We start from the raw sequence: 25,941 nt of genomic DNA, 5'->3' as shown, positions 1-25,941 counted from the left end.
TTTATATTCCTAGCTAACTTGCGTTCATACCTCATTTTTTCTCCCCGTATTGCCCTTTTAGTTAAGTTCTGTTGCTCCTTAAAAATTTCCCAATCATCCGTCTTCCCACTCACCTTAGCTCTGTTATACTTTTTTAATGCTATGCTATCTCTGACTTCCTTTGTCAACCACTGTGGCCACTTTTCCCCCCCTTTGAATCCTTCCTTCTCCGGGGGATGAACTGATTTTGCAGCTTGTGCATTATTCCCAAGACTACCTGCCATTGCTGTTCCACTGTCTTTTCTGCTAGGATATCCGACCAGTCAACTTTGGCCAGCTCCTCCCTCATGGCTCCATAGTCTCCTTTGTTCAACTGCAATACTGACACTTCTGATCTGCCGTTATCCCTCTCAACTTGCAGATAAAAACTTATCATATTATGGTCACTACCTCCTAATGGCTCCTTTACTTCAAGATCACTTATCAAATCCTGTTGTTCATTGCGCAACACTAAATCCAGAACAGCCTTATCCCTGGTCGGCTCTCGTACAAGCTGCTCCAAAAATGCATCCCCTAGGCACTCTACAAACTCCCTATCCTGGGGTCCAGTACCAACCTGATTTTCCCAGTTCACCTGCATGTTGAAATCCTCCATAACTACTGTGACATTTCCTTTGCCACATGCCATTGTTAACTCCCTATTCAACTTGCACCCAATATCCATGCTACTGTTTGGGGACCTGTAGATAACACCTATTAGGGTCTTTTTGCCCTTACTGTTCCTCAGTTCTATCCACACTGACTCTACTTCTCCTGATTCTATGTCCCCCCTTGCAAGGGACTGAATCTCATTCCTCACCAACAGGGCCACCCCACCCCCTCTGCCCACCTTTCTGTCCCTTCGATAGCACGTATACCCTTGTACATTCATTTCCCAGGTCTGATCCCCCTGCAGCCATGACTCCGTTATCCCAACAACATCATAGTTACCCATTCGCACATAAGCTTCAAGCTCATCTGCCTTATTTCTGACACTTCGTGCATTCAGATATAGAATTTTTAACCCATTTCTCCTCTCTCTGTTTAAATCGCTGCCTATTGTGCATAACCCAGCTCCCCGAACTCTCACCAGGCTATACGCCCCTTGAATTTTGTTGTCCTTCTTAAATTTACTTACTCTTTCTGCACATTTAACTCCATGCTCCGTCAGACCATCCCTCTGCACATGTATCTTCCTTATCACTCGTTCCACCTCACCTTTCTCTACTTCACATTTAATATTCCGGAACCGTGTAGTCCCCACCTGTCCTTTATACTTCATCTCGCTATCGTCCCTCACATTCTGGGTCCCTGCCCCCTGCAAATATAGTTTAAACCCCCCCCCCCCCCCAAGCAGCACTAGCAAACTTTCCTGCAAGAATGTTAGTACCCCTCCAGTTCAGGTGTAAACCGTCCCCCCACCTTCCCTGGAACAAAGCCCAAGTATCTAAAAACCTGAAGCCCTCCCTCCTGCACCATCCTCTCAGCCACGTATTGATCTGTATAATCCTTCTGTTCCTCGCCTCACTTGCATGTAGCACAGGTAGTAATCCTGAGATTGTTACCCTGGAGGTCCTGCCCTTCAGCTTCGCACCTAACTCACTGAACTCACTACGCAGGACCCCCTCACTCTTCCTACCCACGTCGTTGGTCCCTACATGGACCACAACATCTGGATTCTTGCCCTCCCTCTCGAGAATAACCTGCACCCGATCTGAGATGTCCCGGACCCCGGCACCAGGGAGGCAACATACTATCTGAGACTCCCGATCTCCCCCACAAAATCTCCTATCTGCCCCCCTGACTATAGAATCCCTTATCACTACCGCTGTCCTCTCTTCCCTCCTCCCCTTCTGAGTCGAGAGTCCAACCTCAGTGCCAGAGACAGGACCACTGCAACTTGTTCCTGGTAGGTCAGTAGTTGTTATGCTCATTGGGATGAAGTTTTAAAGTACAGAACAGTGAAGCACAGTTCAAGCCCTACGGCCCACAATGCTGTGCTGACTTTTTAAGCTACTCTAAAATCAATCAAACGCTTCCCTCCCACATACCCTTCCACTTTTCTTTCATCCATGTGCCCATCTAAGAGTCTCTTAAATGTCCAGAATATATTTGCCTCTACCACTACCCCTGTTGTGCATTCTACACACCTACCACTCTGTATATTTTTTTAAAACTTGGCTCTGATATCCCCCTTGTACTTTCCACCTACTACCTTAAAATTATCCTCTTTTGTATTTCCTTCCTGGGGAGAAATATCTGACTGTCCATTCGATCCATGCCTCTTATCTTACAGAGTCATACAGAACAGCACAGCACAGAAACAGACCCTTCAGCCCATCTAGTCCATGCCAAAACCACTTAAACTGCCTACTCCTATCGACATGCACTGGGAACATTAACCCTCCATACCTCTGCTATCCATGTACCTATCCAAGCTTCTCTTAAGTGTTCAAATCGAGCTCGTAAGCACTACTTGTGCTGGCCGCTCATTTCACTCTCATGACCCTCTGAGTGAAGAAGTTTCCCCTCGTGTTCCCTTTAAACTTCTCACCTTTCACCCTTAACTCATGACCTCTGGTTGTATTCCCATCCAACCTCATTTACCCTATCTATACTCCTCATAATTTTGTGTACTTCTCAGTCTTTTACATTCTAAAGAGTACATTCCTAACCTATTCAATCTTACCTTGTATTCAGGTCCTCCAGACCCAGCAACATCCTTGTAAATTTTCTCTGTACTCTTTCAACCTTGTTTACTAGATCTTTCCTGTATGTAGGTGATCAAAACTGCACGCAATACATCAAAGGAGGCCTCACCTACATCTTATACAACCTCAATATAACATCCTATTTCTTGTACTCAGTACTTTGATTTACGAAGGCCAATGTGCCAAGCTTTCTACATGTGACACCACTTTCAACAAACTATGGACCTGTATTCCTAAATGCCTTTGTTCTACCACACTCCTCGATGCCCTATTGTTCACTGTGTAAGAACTACCCTGATTGGTCCTACCGAAATGCAAAACCGCATAATTGTCTGCAATAAATTCCATCTGCCATTTTTCAGCCCATTTTTCCAGCTGATGCAGATCCCTCTGCAAGCCATGATTGTTTTCGTCACTGTCCACTACAACACCAAGCATGGCCTCATCCATAAATTTGTTGATCCAGTTAACCACATTATCATCCAAATCATTGATATAGATGGCAAACAACAACAGACCTGGTACCAATCCCTACGGCACTCCACTAATCACAGGTTTCCAGTCAGAGGCAACCCTCTACTACCACTCTCTGGCTTCTCACCCAAAGCCAATGTCTAATCCAATTTGCTACCTCATCCTGAATATCAAGCGACTGAACCTTCTGATCAGCCTCCCATGCGGGACCTTGTCAAATGCGTTACTAAAGTCCACGTAGACAACATCCACTGCCTTGTCTTCATCCACTTTCCTGGTAACGTCCTCAAAAAAAGTCTTTTAAGGTTAATAGACAATAGGTGCAGGAGTAGGCCATTTGGCCCTTCGAGCCAGCACCGCCATTCACTGTGATCATGGCTGATCATCCACAATCAGTATCCAGATCCTGCCTTATCCCCATAACCTTTCATTCCACTATCTTTAAGAGCTCTATCCATCTCTTTCTTGAAAACATCCAGAGACTTGGCCTCCACTGCCTTCTGGGGCAGAGCATTCCACATATCCACCACTCTCTGGGTGAAAATGTTTTTCCTCAATTCTGTTCTAAATGGCCTACCCCTTATTCTCAAACTGTGGCCTCCGGGTTCTGGACTCGCCCATCAGCAGGAACATGCTTCCTGCCTCCTGCGTGTCCAATCCCTTAATAATCTTATATGTTTCAATCAGATCCCCTCTCATCCTTCTAAATTCCAGTGTATACAAGCCCAGTCGCTCCAATCTTTCAACATATGACAATCCCGCCATCCCGGGAATTAACCTTGTGAACCTCCGCTGCACTCCCTCAATAGCAAGAATGTCCCTTCTCAAATTTGGAGAGCAAATCTGCACACAGTACTCCAGGTGTGGTCTCACCAGGGCCCTGTACAGTTGCAGAAGGACCTCTTTGCTCCTATACTCAATTCCCCTTGTTATGAAGGCCAGCATGCCATTAGCTTTCTTCACTGCCTGCTGTACCTGCATGCTTGCTTTCAGTGACTGATGAACAAGAACACCTAGATCTTGTTGTACTTCCCCTTTTCCTAACTTGACTTCATTTAGATAATAATCTGACTTCCTGTTCTTACCACCAAAGTAAGTAACCTCACATTTATCCACATTAAACTGCATCTGCCATGCATCCACCCACTCACCCACCCTGTCCAAGTCACCCGGCATTCTCATAACATCCTGCTCACATTTCACACTGCCACCCAGCTTTGTGTCATCTGCAAGTTTGCTAATGTTACTTTTAATCCCTTCATCTAAATCATTAGTGATTGATGAATCATGTTGGTGAGACATGATCTACCACGCATGAAGCCGTGCTGACTATCCTTAATCAGTCCGTGTCTGTCCAAATACTTGTATATCCAGTCCCTTAGCATACCTTCCAATAACTTTCCCACAACTAATGTTAGACTCACCAGCCTATAGTTCAATGGTTCCATTTCATATCAGAGAATGTATACAACTTGAAATTCTTGCTCTTCGCACGAAAGCAGAAAAGTACCCCAAAAACTGAGTGACAGTAAAAATGTTAGAACCTCTCCCACACACAAGCAGCAGTAAAAGCATCAATCCCCCCCCTTATTTTAACAAAAAGCATGAGAACCCACCACCCACCAAACAAACAACATCAAAGCCCCTCAGAGAGACCATCTGCAGCACAGAAAAACTCAACGTACATCCGAGCAATTCAAGATGCCACAGGCACTCTACCTCTGCCCCTCCCTAATAAAAAGATGTCACACAGCGAGAGGGGAGACCAACAAACACAAAAAACTCATTTATGGTGTTAAAGTCTGCCATGTCACGTTTTCCAAGTTTTCTGACTCGAGAATCCACAGCAAACTCTCCCGCACCAACGAGAGAGAGAGAGAGAGAGAGAGTAGTTCGCCAAGTACCTGCTGTTCCCGATTCTCCGTTTTCTCCCGCGACACTTCTCCCGAAGGCTGCAAAGCCTCAGAGCTCCGAAGTTGTGCTCGTCTTCTAGGCCACATCCTTGGGATATTGAAAAACGGCCGGTTGGTGAGCCCCAGGAATGGGAACCATTGCCGTAAAGAACGTAGTTTGAATGCAGCTGCCGGTCAAGGGCACTTACAGGACCTGTCCACATTGAAAAGGGAGAAAAAAGAGACATTAAAGGGGGAAATTAAGCTGTTTCCACAGATGAATTCAAAGACACTGCTCTTCAGTGCCATCATAGCTCTGTGTTTGTTTATACACCCCAATCAAATTACCTCTCATTCTCCTTCACTCCAAAGATAAAAGTCCTAGCTCACTCAACCTATCCTCATAAGACATTCTCTCAAATCCAGGTGCCATCCTGATAAATCTCCTTCGCACCCTCTCTAAAACTTCCACATCCTCTCAATGATGAGGCAACCAGAGTTGAACACAGTACTTCAAGTGTGATTTAACCAGGGTTTTATAGAACTGCAACGTTGAATTCAATCCCCCCAACAAATGAAGGCCAACCCAATGACAGGGTTGTTAAGAAGGCTGCCTTAACAACCTTATGAACTTCCATGGGATTGCCTTTTAGAAAAAGCAGTTTTGTATGAGGAGCAATCCAAGATAACAATTCCACTTGTGCTGTGAATTTGATGAAGGCAGCAAGTTTCCCCAGCACTGATTCCTTCTCAGCTTTAAGTTTGATTGAAGCACTTGAACTTGTTCCACTGTTCAACTATTCACCATGACCTTGATGCAACTTGGCCAACTTAATTGTTTACCCTTTGTTGATAAAAGTACGTTGATCTAAAATTTCAAATCATCAACCTGGGTTCTCTTTTGCTTTTTCTAGGAGTTAGCAAAGTATTTCCTAGCCTGTCCTGTCATGGTCTGGCCCCATTTTTAAACTTGCACCCCTTATCTGAAACTTTCATTCCCTTGAAAACTCTCCACCCAGCCAACTACTCGAATCAGATTATCTGTGATTCTCCAAACTGTTGAGGATACATGTCCCTACTAAACCTCAAGTAAACAAAGTCTGCCTTTGTGAAAGGTAAAATGTCAGTAGGGAATAGAGGAGGGTGGGGGAGATTTTTTTTTAACCAGAAGGAGAAATCAATATTCATCATCAGGTTGGAGGCTACCCAGGCAGAATATAAGGTGTTGCTCCTCCACCATGAAGGTTGTCTTGTCTTGGCACATATTGGAAGGGGAATTGGAATTAATATGTTTGGCCACCAGGAAGCTCCACTTGTGACGGATGAAGCGGAGGTGCTTAATGAAGCCGACTTCTTGATAAACTTGGAACTTGCCTCCCTTTGTAAAATCAGAAGTGACGAGTCTGGCACGTAAATCATACATAAAGTGACCAGAGTACCATTTCTACACTGAAGAAGTATTGCAAAGTTATGCCTATTTCATAGAAAATAGGTGCAGGAGTAGGCCATTCGGCCCTTCGAGCCTGCACCGCCATTTATTATGATCATGGCTGATCATCCAACTCAAAACCCCGCCCCAGCCTTCCCTCCATACCCCCTGACCCCGTAGCCACAAGGGCCATATCTAACTCCCTCTTAAATATAGCCAATGAACTGGCCTCAACTGTTTCCTGTGGCAGAGAATTCCACAGATTCACCACTCTCTGTGTGAAGAAGTTTTTCCTAATCTCGGTCCTAAAAGGCTTCCCCTCTATCCTCAAACTGTGGCCCCTCGTTCTGGACTTCCCCAACATCGGGAACAATCTTCCTGCATCTAGCCTGTCCAATCCCTTTAGGATCTTATACGTTTCAATCAGATCCCCCCTCAATCTTCTAAATTCCAACGAGTACAAGCCCAGTTCATCCAGTCTTTCTTCATATGAAAGTCCTGCCATCCCAGGAATCAATCTGGTGAACCTTCTTTGTACTCCCTCTAAGGCAAGGATGTCTTTCCTTAGATTAGGGGACCAAAACTGCACACAATACTCCAGGTGTGGTCTCACCAAGGCCTTGTACAACTGCAGTAGTACCTCCCTGCTCCTGTACTCGAATCCTCTCGCTATAAATGCCAGCATACCATTCGCCTTTTTCACCGCCTGCTGTACCTGCATGCCCACTTTCTTTTTTTTTTAATTTTATTTTTATTTGGATAAGGAGTTCACAATTATCATGTACTTTTTTCACACATATAACCTTTTCCATTTTTTTATATGTGTAAAACTACAATTATTTATACATTCTTAAGTACACATTGAGATGATATAAAAGCAAAATAAACATTTAAATAGATAATTATGTACTGTGGTAAATCTAACCTATTAGGCTAAGTAATGAAATTAGTTGTTAAGAAAAATGGTAATAATAGTTTCCATACAACCCTTCTGGGCCATTTCCACTGGTCCAAAATGTTGCATACAAGCCTATATACCAACCATTGTAGGTGTTTATATCCCAATTTGTTCGTGCTTGTTCCTGCCCGCAGACATAATTATCCAATCCCTATGTACTTATTTACTTAATTTTTTCTTTTTTTTTATCCCTTTCCCAAATCTTTCCCTTTACTTGTGTTAATTCTCTATTTTCCAAAAAAAACCAACAAACATTTAGACTAGGGGTGCTTACGTTAGCAATATTACTGTGTTGATGAGAAGAGCAATATAAATCATTAGGAGAGTTATCTAAAGTCTGCTCGCATTGGGGTTATATATTCAATCCATTTATTCCAGATTTGATAAAATGTTTCTTTTTGAGTTCTCAGGGAGTAAGTCAACTTTTCCATTTTAAATATTTCCAAGATAATTTCGTACCAATCTTCTAATGTAGGTGGTATTGGATTTAGCCATTTTCTAGTGATTGATTTCTTACTTGCCGCTAAGAGGGCCTGCAGCAACTTTATATCTTCCTTCTGTTCAAGGAACAATACATGCCCCAAATAGAGCGTCTCAAAGTTCAGAGGTATCTGGGACCTAAGTACCTTAACTAATGTTCTATGAATACCTTCCCAAAATAGACTTAATTTAGGGCAATCCCAGAAAATATGAAAATGATTTGCCTCCTTGGAGCCACACCTTCTCCAACACATCACATTTGTATCTTTATATTTTTCCTGATATGGGGTCTTGAAGTATCTTATAATGTTTTTCCAACAATGTTCTCTACAAGTCAAAGAATTAGTCGAGGACCATTGAAAGCTGCAGATTTTCCCCCAAGCCTCCTCTGAAAGTACCAACCCCGCTTCTTTCTCCCACTTCTCTTTAATATACAGTGTATTTACATTTTTATCATGGGAGAGTGCATTATATAGGCGAGAAACTGATTTACTAGGTATTGAACTGCAAGCCGAATTCAGAATCTTGAAAAATTCTAATTCTACTGTTGATGGGTCTGTATATCTACAACTCTGGTTAACATAGTTTCGTATTTGAAGGTACCTAAAAAAGTCATTATGTTCTAGGCCATGTTTGTCCTGCAGGATTTGGAAACTTTGTAATACTCTTTTATCTATAAATGAGAGGTAGGTTGTAAGACCTTTCTTTATCCATAGCTCAAATCTTTTATCTCCTCTGTTGGGAAGGAATTCGGTATCATATGCACACCATCTAAAGAGTTTTAGCATGTTATTAATTCCACATGAATTAACCACCTTCTGCCATACTTTTAATGTAAGATTTATCCAAGCATTATTAAATTTTTCCAACTGGGCCATCAATTCCTTGTCAGCTATTGAGGCCTGAAGAGGAAAACTGTCAACCAATCCAAATTCTATTTCCTTCCATCTAGCCTTATATTCCCTATTACACCAATATAACAGAGGGGTTATCTGTGAGGCATAAAAATAATTTCTCAGGCAAGGAAGAACCATACCTCCTCTTTCCTTCCCTAACTGTGAGGTGTTATATCGAATTCTAGGTTTCCTTCCTTGCCAAATGAAGCGGGAAATCCATTTGTCCCATTCCCTGAATTGATTATCATCCACCTCCACTGGTAAAGTACGGAAAAGATATAATAACCGAGGAAGAATATTCATTTTTATAGTATTTATCCTTGAATTTAAACTTAAAAAGGGGATAAGATTCCATCTATGCATATCTGCTTTTATCTCTGAGATTAATGGCCCATAATTTACCTGTGACAGTGTTGAAAGATCCTTCGGCAGGGTTATTCCTAAATATTTTAATGATTTAGCTTCCCACTTAAGATTGTATGTATCCTGCAATTTTTTGGATGGTGTATAATTTAGGGACATAACCTGCGTTTTCTTTACATTTATTTTATAACCTGATATTTTCCCAAAGTCATCCAACAGTGTAAACAATCCTATAAATGATTTTTCTGGTTCACTCAGATAAACCAAAACATCATCTGCAAATAACGCCACTTTCTGTTCAATCCCTGCCACCTTGATACCTTTTACGATTTCGCTCTGTCTTATTAGTTGGGCAAGTGGTTCAATATATAGCGCAAAAAGGAGAGGAGAAATTGGGCATCCCTGTCTAGTGCCTCTCTCTAAAATGAAGGAGTCAGAGAGGTCCCCATTTATCTTAATTCGGGCTGTTGGGCTGTCATACAGAGTCTGAATTACTTTAATAAACCTTTCTTGAAAGCCGAATCTTCCTAACACTCTGTATAGGAATGCCCAACTAACCGAATCAAAAGCTTTCTCAGCGTCCAATCCTACTACCATTGTCTCTGTCTCATTCTTATTAACCTGTTCTAATATGTGCAGAGTTCTCCTTATGTTGTCCTGTGTTTGTCTTTGTTGAATAAATCCAGTCTGGTCTAAATGGATTAGGCCAGGTAAAAGCTTTTCCAATCTGCGCGCTAATATAGATGTAAATAGTTTGTAATCTAAATTAAGAACACTAATTGGCCGATAATTGCCACATTCTAGTTTATCTTTACCCTCTTTAGGAATAACTGAAATAATCGCTTCTCTCCAGGAAGGTGGAGTTTCTCCTCTCTGCAAGATCCAATTAAAGGTGTTAAGTAGTAATGGGGCTAACTGTGTCTTCAGGGACTTGTACCACTCTGAGGTAAACCCATCAGAACCCGGGGACTTTCCAGCCTTTAACCTAGAGATGGCCACATTCAGTTCTTTGACAGTTACTGGTTCTAATAAACTTTCATTTTGTAAATCTGTAAGTTTAGGTAGATCTAAAAAATTCAATACACTGTCTATATAAGGCTCATTGGGGGCCGGGGTTGGGAGTACAGCTCTCGATAATACGTTTCAAAACTCTCTTGAATTTTCCCTATTGTACTCTCCTCAAGCTTTGTCTTTGGATTCTTTATTTTATGAATTGTATTGTCTGCTTGTTGTTTTCGTAATTTATATGCTAATAATCTAGCTGATTTACCTCCTACTTCATAATTCTTTTGTCTCAGGTAAAGAAAATTTCTTTGAGTTTCCAACGTATAAATATCATCAATTTCACTTTGCAATTTCCTAATTTCCTGTTTTCGATTTGAATTACTTTTGTTGCTATCTCCAACTTGAAGTTGTTTTAATTTTCCTTGAAGGTCTGCTAATTTTTGTGCATTGATTTTTTTCATGTGAGTAGTAATGGAAATAATTTTCCCTCTCAGTACAGCTTTCAATGTATCCCATAAAATCACTGGTGATGTTTCTCCCATGTCATTAAGGTCTAGATATTCTTTGATTTCTCCCCTTAATCTCTCCATTACTTTTGGGCTATTAAGTATATGTGAGTTTAGCCTCCATAGTGTTTTCCTCATTTTCCTTTCCAGGATTAGAGACATAGAGACTGGGCTATGATCCGACAGATCAATTGTTGCAATATTACAGTTTTTTATCCTGAGTCTATCTGTATTAAAGATAAAGAAATAGTCTATCCTTGAATAGGCTGAATGAGGGAAAGAGTAATATGTATAATCTTTACTAGTAGGGTGTAATTCCCTCCAGACATCTATAATTCCCAACTCCTCCATCAATGAATTCACTTTCCGAGTCAGAGGTTTATTCTGAGTAACTATTCTTGAAGAATCTAATATAGGATTTAATCTAATATTAAAATCCCCTCCACAAATTACTACCCCTCGAGACCTGACCATTAGGTCAAAAATGTGTCTATAAAATGACCATTCACTACCTGGAGGAGCATAAACATTCAGCAATGTTATTTCTGTACCTTCTATTCTTCCTGTGATTTTTACAAACCGTCCTTCTTTGTCTCTAGTCTCTGAAATATGTTCATAATTAAGAGTACTTGATATTAAAGTAGCTACCCCTCTTTTGTGACTCAATTTATATGATGAATAAAATACATGCTTAAAGCCCATTCTTTTTAATTTTCCATGTTCAGATTGGCTCATATGTGTTTCCTGGAGGAAAGCTATTTGTGCCCTCTCTTTTTTCAATTTAGACATAATCTTATTTCTTTTAATTGGATTCAAAACCCCATTAACATTATAGGAAATTATTTTTACCAATTCAATTTGCATTTTTCTCTAGTAGAAAAAAAGCACTCTCCTTTTCTAACCAAACAGTAAGCAATCCCTTCTCAACAGTAAACCAAGACATATAACCACACCCTAGACATTTCTGAACGTATAACATTTGAAAATTTTCCCCGACTTCCCACAGTGAGGCCTGAGCACCGACCCGCCTCAGTTCAGAGGGATAACCTCTATCTTCACCCTGTGTTAGAGGGCCCTCAGCAGTTTGAATAATCATAGAGAATTTTCTCCTCCTATTTATGTCTCGACCATATTGCTATCATTCAAGTTATTCCACCTAGATTATTTTCAGTTACCAGTTTTCATTTTACTTTTAAGTCCGATTTACTCTTTTCAGTCATTTCTCTTAATTAATCTGTATTCTCTGTACATTTGCGTCTGAATATTTGCAGCTTTTCCTTGTAGTTTGACACTCTGGTTCGAGTGGAGCGTCCTCGCCCCACTAACTGCCACGACTTCAGCCGAATCCTCTCCAGTAGCGACTCCGGTTGGGTGATAACTTTAATAGGTAGTCCCCGGTCCGCCAGGTCCGACGTTGCCTCCTCCACCGTAGCGTAAATTTTTGTCCCTTCGTCGTAAAAGACTCTCAGCCGAGCTGGATACAGGGTCTGGAATCTGATGTTGTTTTCCTTCAGGACTCTCCGTGTTTCCGTATATTCCTTCCGTCTGGCAAGAATCCCCGGTGCGTAGTCGTGGTCTAAACTGATTTTACAGTTGTTCCACATGAAACCTTTCTTTTGCCATGCTCTTTTAAGCACCTCTTCCTTCGTTCTGTAACTGAGAAATCTGACCAGAATCGATCTGGGCTGGGCGCCTGCCGGAGGCTGTGGTGCCAACGCATGGTGAGCCCTTTCTATCTGTAGGTCTTTTGCGGCCGGTATATCAAGGTTCTCTCTAAGCAGCTTCTCCACAAAGGGAATCATCAATCCGGGTTTACCTTCGGTTCCTTCGGGAACTCCGTAGATCCTCACATTTTCCCTTCTCGAGCGGCCTTCTTGATCTATTAGTTTCCACTGGAGCTGGTCTTGTAGCTTCAGCATTTCTGCTATCACTTCCTCGGCATTTTGTAGCTTCTCTTCAATTCCAACAATCCTCGCTTCGGCTTCATCTATCCGCGAGTTAGTTTTTACTATTTCTCCTTTAATATCTTCCAGCTGTTTGCTGTTATCTTGTCGGAACTCGCGAATCTCTCCGAGAATCAAAGACAGAGTCACCGATTCCCCCTCATTATCTCCGTCCTGGCTTGCCGTGGGAGAGCTAGGCCCTTCGCCTTGCTGCATCTCTTTATGTTTATCAGCCTTCGAAGCGGACTTTTTATTCTTGTTCTTAGACATCATCCTTGCCCCTTTTATTAATATAGTTATGCAATATTAAGTATTTGTCTAAATTCGATTTTGGGGCAGTTTACCTTCTTTTTTGTCGAGAGACCTTTTCCTTACGCCGCCATTCCCTTGATGACCCGGAAGTCCCCCCCGCATGCCCACTTTCAATGACTGGTGTATAATGACACCCAGGTCTTGTTGCACCTCCCCTTTTCCTAATTGGCCACCATTCAGATAATAATCTGTTTTCCTATTTTTGCCACCAAAGTGGATAACTTCACATTTATCCACATTAAATTGCATCTGCCATGAATTTGCCCGCTCACCCAACCTATCCAAGTCACCCTGCATCCTCTTAGCATCCTCCTCACAACTAACACTGCCACCCAGCTTCGTGTCATCCGCAAACTTGGAGATGCTGCATTTAATTCCCTCATCCAAGTCATTAATATATATTGTAAACAACTGGGGTCCCAGCACTTAGCCTTGCGGTACCCCACTAGTCACCGCCTGCCATTCTGAAAAGGTCCCGTTTATTCCCACTCTTTGCTTCCTGTCTGCTAACCAATTCTCCACCCACACCAATACCTTACCCCCAATACCGTGTGCTTTAAGTTTGCACACTAATCTCCTGTGTGGGACCTTGTCAAAAGCCTTTTGAAAATCCAAATATACCACATCCACTGGTTCTCCCCTATCCACTCTACTAGTTACATCCTCAAAAAATTCTATGAGATTCGTCAGACATGATTTTCCTTTCACAAATCCATGCTGACTTTGTCCGATCATTTCACCGCTTTCCAAATGTGCTGTTATCACATCCTTGATAACTGACTCCAGCAGTTTCCCCACCACCGACGTTAGGCTAACCGGTCTATAATTCCCCGGTTTCTCTCTCCCTCCTTTTTTAAAAAGTGGAGTTACATTAGCCACCCTCCAATCCTCAGGAACTAGTCCAGAATCTAATGAGTTTTGAAAAATTATCACTAATGCATCCACTATTTCTTGGGCTACTTCCTTAAGCACTCTAGGATGCAGACCATCTGGCCCTGGGGATTTATCTGCCTTCAATCCCTTCAATTTACCTAACACCACTTCCCTACTAACATGTATTTCGCTCAGTTCCTCCATCTCACTGGACCCTCTGTCCCCTACTATTACATAATCCCCTATCACATAATGATGCTGAAAAATTAATTCCTGCCTTTATCATGAATGGACTAGATTACTCCAGTGCATTTTTTACTGGCCTTCCAGAGTAATCTATTGACAAACTTCAACTCATTCAGAATGCTGCTGCTAGACTTTCCAGAATGAGGGAACGTGTCACTCTCGTCCTAACTACTCTGCAAGGGCTTTCTGTAGCTTTTAGATTTGATCTTAAAGTTCTCTTATTCTTAAAGCTCTTAATGGTCCGGGACCAGAGTGTGGCATCCGTTAGACTCGTGAGACCATGGATCTGCACCTGGAAAGTCTTGCTTCAGTCTGTGTTAGAGCAGCGTCTGTTGTGGCTGTAGAGGCCCACACGGGAGTGACAGTCTCGGCTGCAGTGACTGCATTTGAAGGCGCTGTCCTCCATTGTTGTCTTGGTGCTGTTTTTCCAACCAGTGCACTTTTCTTCAGCAGCCAGCCTCAGCTTCTCTTCTCCTCTTTTTAGACCTCTGCGTAGTTCCAGCTTCCAGTGAGAGCGATCGTTTGCGATGTCCTCCCACCTCTCGACGTTCATTTTCAGTGACTTCATGTCTCTCTTGCAAACGTCTTTGAAACAAAGATGGGGCCACCCTTGTGCTCTCTTGCCGGAGGCCAGATCCCCGTGCAGCAGGTCTTTCGGGATCCTCCCATCTGACGTGCAGTGTACGTGGCCCAGCCAGCGGAGACGGCGTTGTTGGAGCAAGGTGAAGAGGCTGGGTATCTGGACGCAGGCCAGGACCTCACTGTCGGTCAGTCCACGTGATGTCCAAGATGCGTCTCAGGCTGCGAAGGTGGAAGGTGTTGAGACACCGCTGTTGTCTGTAGTAGAGGCTCCAGGTCTCACTGCCGTAAAGCAGTGTGCTGAGGACGCAGGCCCTGTAGACTGCAACTTTGGTGTGCATCATCAGCTTTCTGTTCATCCAGACTCTCTTTGTCAGCCTGGCGAATGTTGAGGCTGCTCGTCCGATCCGTCTATTGATCTCGGGGTCTAGGGAGAGGCTGTCCGTGATGGTGGAGCCAAGGTATGTAAACTCGTGAACTACCTCCAGCTCGTAGTTGTTGATGGTAATGGCAGGGGGGTGCTCAACGCCTTGGCCCAACACGTTGGTTTTCTTCAGGCTGATGGTCAAGCTGAAGTCCTGGCAGGCTCTTGAGAAGCTGTCCATGAGGCGTTGCAGTTGCTCTTCAGAGTGTGTTGCCAGTGCCGCATTGTCTGCAAACAACATGTCCCTGATGAGTACTTCACGAACCTTGGTTTTTGCCCTCAGCTGGGACAGACTGAACAGCCTTCCGTCTGATCTGGTGTGGAGGTAGACACTATCAGTTGATGTTCCAAAGGCGTGCTTCAGCATGACTGCAAAGAAGATGCCAAACAGGGTGGGGGGGAAGCACACAGCCCTGCTTCACACCGCTGCAGATGTTGAAGGCCTCCGAAGAAGAGCCGTCGAACTGAACGACGCCCTCAAAGGGGACAGAAGCGACTGTAGCAGCTACAGGGGAATCTCCTTGCTGAGCATCGTTGGAAAGGTCTTCGCCCGCGTGGTCCTGAACAGACTGCAGAAAATAGCAGAAAGGGTATATCCTGAGTCTCAGTGCGGTTTCAGGTCAGAACGCTCCACAATCGACATGATCTTTAGATTATGAGAACACTCAGTCCTCTTTTATTGTCATTTAGAAATGCATACATGCACTAAGAAATGACACAATGTTTCTCCGGAGTGATATCACAGAAATCAGGACAGACCAAAGACTAACACTGACAGAACCACATAATTATAACATATAGTTACAGCAGTGCAAAACAATACCATAATTTGACGAAGAATAGATCATAGGCACAGTAAAAAAAAAAGTCTCAAAGTCCCGAGTCGATCCACTCCCGAGTCCCCGATAGCAGGTGGCAAAAGGGAGAAACCCCTGCCATAAACCTCCAGGCACTGTCAACTTGCTGATACCTTGAAAGCACCCAACCACAGCCGACACTGAGTCGATCCATCTGAAAACTTTGAGCTTCCAACTGCCCTCTCTGATACAGCCTCCCAAGTGCCATCCTCTGCCGAGTGCCTTCGACCTCGCCCCAGCCACAGAAACACGCAAAGCCGAGGATTTCGAGGCCTTCTGCTCCGGAGATTCCGGTTACCACACAGTAGCAGCGGCAGTGAAGCAGGCATTTCAGAAATTTTCCAGATGTTCCTCCTTGCTGTCACGTCTATCTCCATCAAATCAGGATTGTGCACGGTCCCCTACTTGACAGATAACAGATATTCATCACCGAAGTGTCGTCGCATCGCCATTTTCTTCCCCCTCCTGGGAGGTTTTCTCCCTTCGACCGCTACAAGAGAAATGCAGAGAGCAAAGACAACCACTCTACGTCACTTTCATTGACCTTACAAAGGCCTTCGACCTTGTGAGCAGAGACGGCCTGTTCAAAATCCTCGCCAGGATTGGTTGTCCCCTGAGGCTCCTCAGGATAGTTCAGTCATTCCACACAGACATGAAGGGACCAGAGTACGGCACAGAATTGTTTCATTTTTATAATCCTGCTCATGCTTTCAGGTCTTCTTCCACCGATCTCTTAAATTTAAACAATCTCCTTCAAAAGATCATTGGCAGGTCAGCTTTTTTTGAATTGCACTCCTAAACTCTGGAATTGAATATCAAATAAGGGATGCAGACTCAGACTCAGTTGACACTTTCAAACATCAGTTCAAAACTTATTTAACCTTGCTTTTACTAACATTGTTTTTGTCTTTTATTTTCATGTTTATTTTTATTTATATTTTATTTTCATGTTTGCTCTTTATCCTATTCTAAAGCACTTTGAACTACATCATAATAATAGGCATCCGTTAGTCTTGTGAGACCATGGATTTGTGTCTTGGAAGGTTTCCAGGGCGCAGGCCTGGGCAAGGTTGTATGGAAGACCAGCAGTTGCCCATGCTGCAAGTCTCCCGTCTCTACGACACCGATGTTGTCCAAGGGAAGGGCATTAGGATCAATACAGATTGGCACCAGTGTCGTCGCAGAGCAATGTGTGGTTAAGTGCCTTGTTCAAGGACACAACACGATGCCTCAGCCAAGGCTCGAACTAGCGACCTTCAAATCACTAGGCGAATGCCATAACCACTTGGCCACACGCCAGCAACTACTCATCTGTATGAAAAATGCTGCATAGTTACTGTTATTGTATTTTTATTTTTTCCTCAGCTCAAGTTGGTAAATCCTGAGATGCAAGCAAAACCAAGCACGCTCATTTCTTAGTTGCTAGGAACTTTCAGACTATTCTGGTGAAGTTTAGTATTGTGGCTTTCTGGAGATTTACATGAATATTGCTGTGTAGGTCTAATTGTTTAATGCAACTGTGTAGTGACTTTGGGGTGATACCAGTTGTAGATATTCTTAATGGGACAATGTATATTCTGTTCATGTTCCATAGTCTTTCAATTTCCTCTTTTAATTCGGCATATTTCTGATGTTTTTCACTAATTGATTTTTGTAAGCGATGTTTGGAATGGCTATATCTATTAAGTAAGTTGTTATTGCTTGTTTATCCTGTATTATTATATCCGGATGGTTACTATTCTTATTATTAAGCATACATCCTCTAATTTTACACTTCCCTACCTTGGGGAAAAAAGGTTCACTTTATAAGCCTCTCTGCGGTCACTCCTTTGTCTCTGAGAATTGTAATTCTCAACCAGTTTTCCAGGAGAAGTAGCTACGGAAGTAGTTGCCTTTCTGTTGAATGACAGACCCTAGCGGAGTGGTGGATGCAGATTCGAATGCAACATTTAAGAGAAGTTTGGATAAGTACATTGTTGGGAGGGGCATGGTGGGCTAAGGTCCAGGTGCAGATTGGTGGGACTAGGCAAAATAATGGGTCAGTGTGAACTAGATGAGCCGAAAGGCCTTTTTCTGAGCTATGTTGTCCTTTGGCTCTATTGCTGTTCACTATAACCTGTTAACCCAGCAGTTTGCCTTCAGATTAATTGCACTGGAGTTTGGGTACATATCTTGTTTGTAATGCAGTGAACTGAATTGTTTTATTAGCTGTTTTTGAGAGAATTTTTTTAATATATAAGCAGCCACTTTTACATAACTCAAGTGAGATGTATAGACTTCTGAGTCTTCCATGCTACCGTGATCTTCCCTTTAAAGATCTTCCTTTGTTATGTGTAGGTGTGAAGAGGAGGACGTGGAGATGAGTGAGGATGCATACACAGTACTCACCCGGATCGGCTTGGAAACGTCTCTCCGTTACTCCATTCAGTTGATCACTGCTGCCAACCTCGTCTGTAAGAAGCGCAAGGTAGACCACACTTCCTGCCGGTCTGGGTCCCCATCTTATTCTGTGTCCATCCTGCTGTCAGTTCCGTCCCTGAGACCAAATATCTCCTTGCTGGCAAATGGTGTTCCTCACTTTGAGCTATGCATCACCTACAGATGCAATATAAAGCTCCCATGCTTCTCCTCCACCAGTATATCTCAGTGCCCTTTCAAAGTTCACATTTTCCATGTCTCACAGCCTTATCCAATCCCCACAATGATGGGCAATTGGTGCTACGAGATTGTAAAGTTCAACTGGGCCCACTAGCCTGCAGAGAGCAGAGTTCTGATTCAGATTCAAATTTATTTGTCCGTAAGATAAAGGAGCAGAATTAGGCCACTCGGCCCATCAAGTCTGTTCTACCATTCCATCATGGCCGATATCCCTCTCAACCCCATTTTCCTGTAACCTTTAATGCTGTGACTAATCAAGGACTTATCACCCTCTGCTTTAAATATACTTAATGACTTGGGCACCACAGCCACCCCTAGCAATGATTTCCAGATTCACCACCCTCTTATTTTAAGGCTGTGCCTTCTGGTCCTAGACCCACCCATTATAGTAAACATCCTCTTCACATCCACTCTAGCCAGGCCTTTCAGTACTCTGTAGGTTTCAATGAGATCCCCCTTCATTCTTCTGAGCTTAGGCAAGTAAAGGTCCAGAACCATCAAGCACTCCTCATACATTAACCCTTTCATTCCCAGAAACATTCTCATGAACCACCTCTAGACCCTCTCCAATGGCAGTACATCTTTGTTTTTAGATAAGGAGCCCAATACTGCTCACGATACCCCAAGTACAGTCTGACCAATGCCCTATAAAGCCTCAGCATCACGTCCTTGCTCTTGTATTCTAGTCCTCTCAAAATGAATGCTAACGTTGTATTTGCCTTCCTTACCACCAATTCAACCTGCAAGTTTACCTTCCAGTTTTCTCCCCATTTTGAATATAGTAGTGAGAAGGTAAATGGGATGTTAGCATTCATTTCAAGAAGATTGGAATATAAAAGCAAGGATGTAATGTTGAAACTTTATAAAGCACTGGTAAGGCCTCACTTGGAGTATTGTGAGCCGGTTTTGGCCCCCTATCTTAGAAAGCATGTGCTGAAAATGGAGAGGGTTCAGAGGAGGTTCATGAAAATGATTCCAGGATTGAATGGTTTGTCATATGAGGAGCATTTGATGGCTTTGGGCCTGTATTCACTAGAATTCTGAAGAATGAGGGATGATCTAATGGAAACCTATCAAATGATGAAATGCCTTGATAGAGTGGATGCTTCCAGTGGTGGGAGAATCTAAGACCAGAGAACCTAGCCTCAGAATAGAGGGGCGTCCTTTTAGAATGGAGAAGAGGAGAAATTTCCTTAGCCAGAGAGTGGTGAATCTGTGGAGTTCTTCGCCACAGGCAGCTATGGAAGCCAGGTCTTTAATGCAGAGGTTGATAGATTCATGATTGATCAGGGCATGAAGGGGTAAGGGAGGAGATTGGGGCTGAGAGGAAATTTGGATCAGCCATGATGAAATGGTGGAGTTCGTCCACAATTTCTTTGTCCTCCTTTCCTATCTCTCCAGTGCCATTTTCTAGTGATCTGATGTCTACTCTCACCTCTTTTAATCTTTATACAGTATATCTGAAAAAAACTTTTGGTATCCTCTATTTTTGGTTAGCTTACCTTCATGTTTCATCTTTTCTCTCCTGGTTTTTTTTCAGTTGCCATCTGTTGGTCTTTTGATTTTATGCTGTCCTTGACTTCCTTTGTCAACCATAGTTACCTCTTCTTCCTTTTAGAATACTACTTCATCTTTGGGATGTATCTATTCTGCACCTTCCAAATTGCCTCCAGAAACTCCAGCCATTGCTGTTCTGCCGTCATCCCTGCTGGTGTTCCCTTGCAGTCAATTTTGGCTGGCTCCTCTCTCATGCCCCTATAATTCCCTTTACTCCACACGTACACAGAAGCATACAGTGAAATGTGTTGATTGTGTCAACTACCGACACAGCCCAAGGATGTGCTGGAGGCAGCCCACAAGTGTGGTCACACATTCCAGCGCCAATATACCATACTCAACAGAACAACACAGGACACAACAAGTGACAAAACAACAACAGCAAAACAAGCCCTATTCCTCCCACCCACCCACCCATGTACATATACATTTCCCTTTCTTTACCCTTCTCCCATTTTATCTCTTTCCTTGATCCCAACCACAGTTGTTTCCTGTTTTGTTTCAGGGGACAGAGGTACAAGTGGATGACATTAAACGTGTTTACTCCCTCTTCCTGGATGAGTCCCGATCAACGCAGTACATGAAGGAATATCAGGACGCCTTCATGTTCAATGAAATAAGTGAGTTTATCCCGGCTGCAGAAACCAGATCACGTATACCATAACAGGGACAGTGATGCGTGCATGAAGTCCGGTGACGGTGAAATGCGTCATTTCGTCAATGACCAACACAGCCTAAGGCTGTGCTGGGGGCTGCCCACAGCGTTGCTACGCTTCCGATGCCAACATAGAACGCCCACAACTTACTAACGCTAACTTGTATGTCTTTGGAATGTGGGAGGAAATCTGAGTGCCTGGAGGAAACCCACACGGTCATGGGGAGAACGTACAAACTCCTTACAGTAAGCGGCAGAAACCCCAATCACTGGTGCTGTAAAGTGCTACGCTAAGTGTAAAACTACAATGCCTCTAGCTATGGTTAGTGTTTGTCCCCAGGGAGCTCAAAGATAGGATGTAATTTCAATTTCAAAGGGAATTATGGAAAATGTGAAGGCAGACTTGTCCGGAACTGGCCCATCTCTTGGACAGAAGTTGGGTTATCAACAGTAACACAGTAGCTGTGCTGGGGATGATGGAAACTATGCACCAACTCAGGTACTTCCTAGGGACTTCCAGGGTAAGGTACATGTAGGCCGTGAGTGTGATCACAATTACTGTGAGAGACTCGAGCTCACCTGCAAGTATCTGAGGTGCAAGGTCTTCACTCAGAGGATGGTGAGAGTGTGGAACGAGCTGCCAGTGGATGTATGGATGTGTATATGATTGCAGCATTTAAGAGAAGTTTGGATGGAAGTCCTCTATACCCCTCCCATCCAAACTTCTCTTAAATGCTGCAAACAGTAACACAGAAGCTGTGCTGGGGATGATGAAAAGTACAGTCGACGTTTTGGGCCAAAACCCTTCAGCGGGACTTTTGAGTCAATAGGACTAGGCAGAATTCAGCACGGATTGGATTGGCCGAAGGACCCATTTCTGTGCCGTCACCCTCTATGACTGACCTGCTCAATGATGTTTGTATATTATTATTCATCTGTGACGTGGTTAAAACCTGCGTTTATATCACACTCAAAATGCTGGAGGAACTCAGCAGGCCAGGCTATGGAGAGTAAAGTATAGTCGACGTTTTGGGCCAAAACCTCTCGGCAGGACTTTTGAGTTCCTCCAGCATTTTGTGTGTGTTGCTCGGATTTCCAGCCTCTGCATATTTTCTCTTGTTTATGATTTATATCACACTGCGAGTTGGTCTGAGGATTTGAAAGTGGCATTCCTCACTAAGGAGCCCCACCACCCATTACTACCATCAAAGAGGAGGTTCAGGAGCCTTAGGACACACACTCCATGTTTCCGGAACAGCTTCTTCCCCTCAGCCATCAGATTTTGCAGCGTCCATAAACAGACCTCACTATTGCTCTTCTGCATTATTTAATGATTTTGTTTCTTGTTGAAACTTAGTAATTTTTTGTTTTGCCGCAAAACAACAGATTTCAGTGATAATAAACCTGATTTTGAATGGTGAGAAACAGCAGTGGGCCAGCTGCTGAAGGTGCTCCCATAAGTTAGGGTGGCATGGTAGCCGATGATCTGGGTTCAGTCCCACCCCTGCCTGTGAGGATTTTGTACATTCTACCCATGGGTTTCCTCCGGGTGCTCCACTTTTCCCACAGTCCAAAGATATGCGGGTTAGTAGGCTAATTGGTCATATGAGTGCAATTGGGTGGTACGGGATCATTGCAGCAAAAGGACTTGTTACCATGCTGTATCTCTTAACTAAATAAATCCCCCCCCCCCCCCCAAGCAGTGAGGCACGTGTCCAGGTCGGGATGATCTGGCACGAGGAGTGGGGAGATGAATCTCTGAAGAAGGAGAATTTTTGCACACTTATCCTGGATTCTGGATCCCACTGGTCTGGGAGGGGCTGTTGGGGAATGGTGGATCAGGCTTCAGACAATAAATGTCGAGTGGTTGAAATAGCAGAAGGAAATAATCAACTATGACTGGAAACAGAGCGTCAGGAGAGGAACAACACTGCAACACTGGGGAAGTGGGGGTAGGGTAAGAGACTCTACCTATCCATCAGTCTCCTTCACAAAACAGTATGCTGGGGAGGAACTCAGCAGGTCAGGCAGCATCAATAGAGACGAATAAACAGTCGGCATTTCAGTCTGAGACCCTCCTTCAGGACTCCGACATCTCCATTTGATGCTATGGAACATAGAATATAGAACGTTACAGCACAGTGCAGTGTTGTTGTGACCTTTTAACCTACTCTAAGATCATTCTCACCCTTCCCTCCTACATAACCTTCCATCTTTCTCTCATCCATGCGCCTGAGAGCTTCTTAAGTACCCTTAATGTATCTGCTCTACCAGCACCCTTGGCAGCATGTTCCACGCACCGCTCTCTGGGTAAAGAACATTCTCTCCCCCCCCCCGCACCCCCCATAATTCCCTCCAGTCACCTTAAAATTATGCCCCTTCTTATTAGCCATTGCCTCCCTGGGGAAAAATCTCTGGCTGTCCACCCCCTTGTGCCTCTTGTACACCTCGCATCCTCCAAAGGGAAAACTCCTAGCTTACTTATCCTTTCTTCGTAAGACGTGCCCTCTCGTCCAGGCAGCATCCTGGTTAATCTTTTCTGCGCCCTCTCTAAAGCTGCCACATCCTTCCGATAAGACAACTAGAACTGAACACAATTAGGTTTTCAGTAAGAAATTGTCTTTCAGAAAATAACTTAAAACCTTGTTTGCCTTAGTGGACATTCTCCATAGGGATGGGGAACTGTAAAGGGCTTGTCCATGTCTGTACTAGGGACAGAACTGGAATCAGTAACGAGGCAAGACGGGGATCTTGCACGTTTAATACTGCCTTCACACTTGTACACATCACTGCAGTGTTCACTAGACAGTTGTTGGGATTGAGAGCCTTGACTCAATAGTCCTGGAGATGCTTGTGGCCAGTTGGATGCTCCCGAGACTAAGGTCAGCAAAGGTACACCAGGGCTGAAGGCAGGAGCCAGTGCTCTGTGGCTTGGTGCTGCACTGTGGCTGAAGGCAGGAGCCAGTGCTCTGTGGCTTGGTGCTGCACTGTGAGTGGGGGAGTTGATAGTGGGGTGATCTCTGGAATAGGATGAGTAACCTGCTCCTGTACATTTCCTCATCATTACTCTGACCCTCTTATTTTGCAGAAGGTGAAGTGATGGACACCAACTAACGCAGCAGGATGTCGCAAAAGCTGTGAAGACCCCAATGTTTGTTACCACTGAGATCCATTCGCGTGTTGATTTGAACAATATTTTTGTCATTTTTTATGGTTTCCAGGTTATTTTGTAATAAATTCTGAAAAGTTTGGCAGGTTGAAATGTTCTGTGTTTTGCTCTCGATGGTCAGTTACACACAGTGTACCTGGTTAGTGATGGTTGGGCTTCGGTACACTGGTACCTTGTGTTCTCGGGCTAAAGCACAGGGGGTTCACACAACCCTCCATCACAGCTACTGAAACAGCATCAAAGCTCAGGGCGTGAGTCTCTGCAAGTCACAGTTACTATCAGAGTATATACAGTGGCACGCAAAAACTTGGGCACCCCGGTCAAAACTTCTGTTATTGTGAATAGTTAAGTGAGTAGAAGATGAACTGATCTCCAAAAGTCATAAAGTTAAAGGTGAAACATTCTTTTCAACATTTTAAGCAAGATTGGTGTATTATTTTTGTTTTGTACAATTCTAGAGTGAGAAAAAGGAAAGGAGCACCATCCAAAAATTTGGGCACCCCAAGAGATTTGAACTCTCAGATAACTTTTACCAAGGTCTCAGACCTTAATTAGCTTGTTAGGGCTATGGCTTGTTCGCAGTCATTGTTAGGAAAGGTCAGGTGATGCAAATTTCAAAGCTTTATAAATACCCTGCCTCCTCAAACTTTGTCCCAACAATCAGCAGCCATGGGCTCCTCTAAGCAGCCGCCTAGCACTCTGAAAATTAAAATAAATGATGCCCACAAAGCAGGAGAAGGCTATAAGAAGATAGCAAAGCATTTTCAGGTAGCCGTTTCTTCAGTTCGTAATGTAATTAAGAAATGGCAGTAAACTGGAACGGTGGAGGTCAAGTTGAGGTCTGGAAGACCAAGAAAACTTTCCGAGAGAACTGCTCGTAGGATTGCTAGAAAGGCAAATCAAAACTCCCGTTTGACTGCAAAAGACCTTCAGGAAGATTTAGCAGACTCTGGAGTGGTGGTGCACTGTTCTACTATGCAGTGACACCTGCACAAATATGACTTTCATGGAAGTCATTAGAAGAAAACCTTTCCTGCGTCCTCACAACAAAATTCAGCATCTGAAGTTTGCAAAGGAACACCTAAACAAGCCTGAGAAATTCTGTAGTTGCTGGAAATTCAAGCAACACACATCAAAGTTGCTGGTGAATGCAGCAGGCCGGGCAGCATCTCTAGGAAGAGGTACAGTCGACATTTCAGGCCAAGACCCTGTCCTGACGAAGGGTCTCAGCCTGAAAGGTCGACTGTACCTCTTCCTGGAGATGCTGCCTGGCCTGCTACGTTCACCAGCGTCTAAACAAGCCTGATGCATTTTGGAAACAAGTCCTGTGGACTGATGAAGTTAAAATAGAACTTTTTGACCGCAATGAGCAAAGGTATGTTTGGAGAAAAAAGGGTGCAGAATTTCATGAAAAGAACCCCTCTCCAACTGTTAAGCATGGGGGTGGATCGATCATGCTTTGGGCTTGTGTTGCAGCCAGTGGCACGGGGAACATTTACTGGTAGAGGGGAGAATGAATTCAATTAAATACCTGCAAATTCTGGAAGCAAACATCACACCATCTGTAAAAAGAAAAGCTGAAGATGAAAAGAGGATGGCTTCTACAACAGGATAATGATCCTAAACACACCTCAAAATCCACAATGGACTACCTCAAGAGGCGCAAGCTGAAGGTTTTGCCATGGCCCTCACAGTCCCCTGACCTAAACATCATCGAGAATCTGTGGATCGACCTCAAAAGAGTGCATGCAACACGGCCCAAGAATCTCACAGAACTAGAAGCCTTTTGCAAGGAAGAATGGGCAAAAATCCCCAAAACAAGAATTGAAAGACTCTTAGCAGGCTACAAAAAGCGTTTACAAGCTGTGATACTTGCCAAAGGGGGTGTTACTAAATAGTGCCATGCAGGGTGCCCAAACTTTTCCTTCAGGCACTT

At 43.6% G+C, this 25,941-nt stretch overlaps 1 protein-coding gene across 1 annotated transcript in view; it reads left to right on the top strand.

Moving 5' to 3' along the window:
- The window catches only part of ruvbl2 (RuvB-like AAA ATPase 2), a 46,079-nt gene extending 21,994 nt beyond the window's left edge, over positions 1-24,085 (top strand). The window contains exons 13-15 of the mRNA XM_063063291.1: positions 18,304-18,433; positions 20,687-20,801; positions 23,925-24,085. Of these exons, the coding sequence (XP_062919361.1) occupies positions 18,304-18,433; positions 20,687-20,801; positions 23,925-23,950 (271 nt within the window). The 3' untranslated portion in view covers positions 23,951-24,085. The remainder of the gene's footprint in view (positions 1-18,303; positions 18,434-20,686; positions 20,802-23,924) is intronic.
- Positions 24,086-25,941: the final 1,856 nt, after the last annotated feature.

This window comes from Mobula hypostoma, chromosome 11 (genome assembly GCF_963921235.1).
Source record: "Mobula hypostoma chromosome 11, sMobHyp1.1, whole genome shotgun sequence".
NCBI lineage: Eukaryota > Metazoa > Chordata > Chondrichthyes > Myliobatiformes > Myliobatidae > Mobula > Mobula hypostoma.
This window is presented reverse-complemented; position numbering and strand designations above follow the sequence as displayed.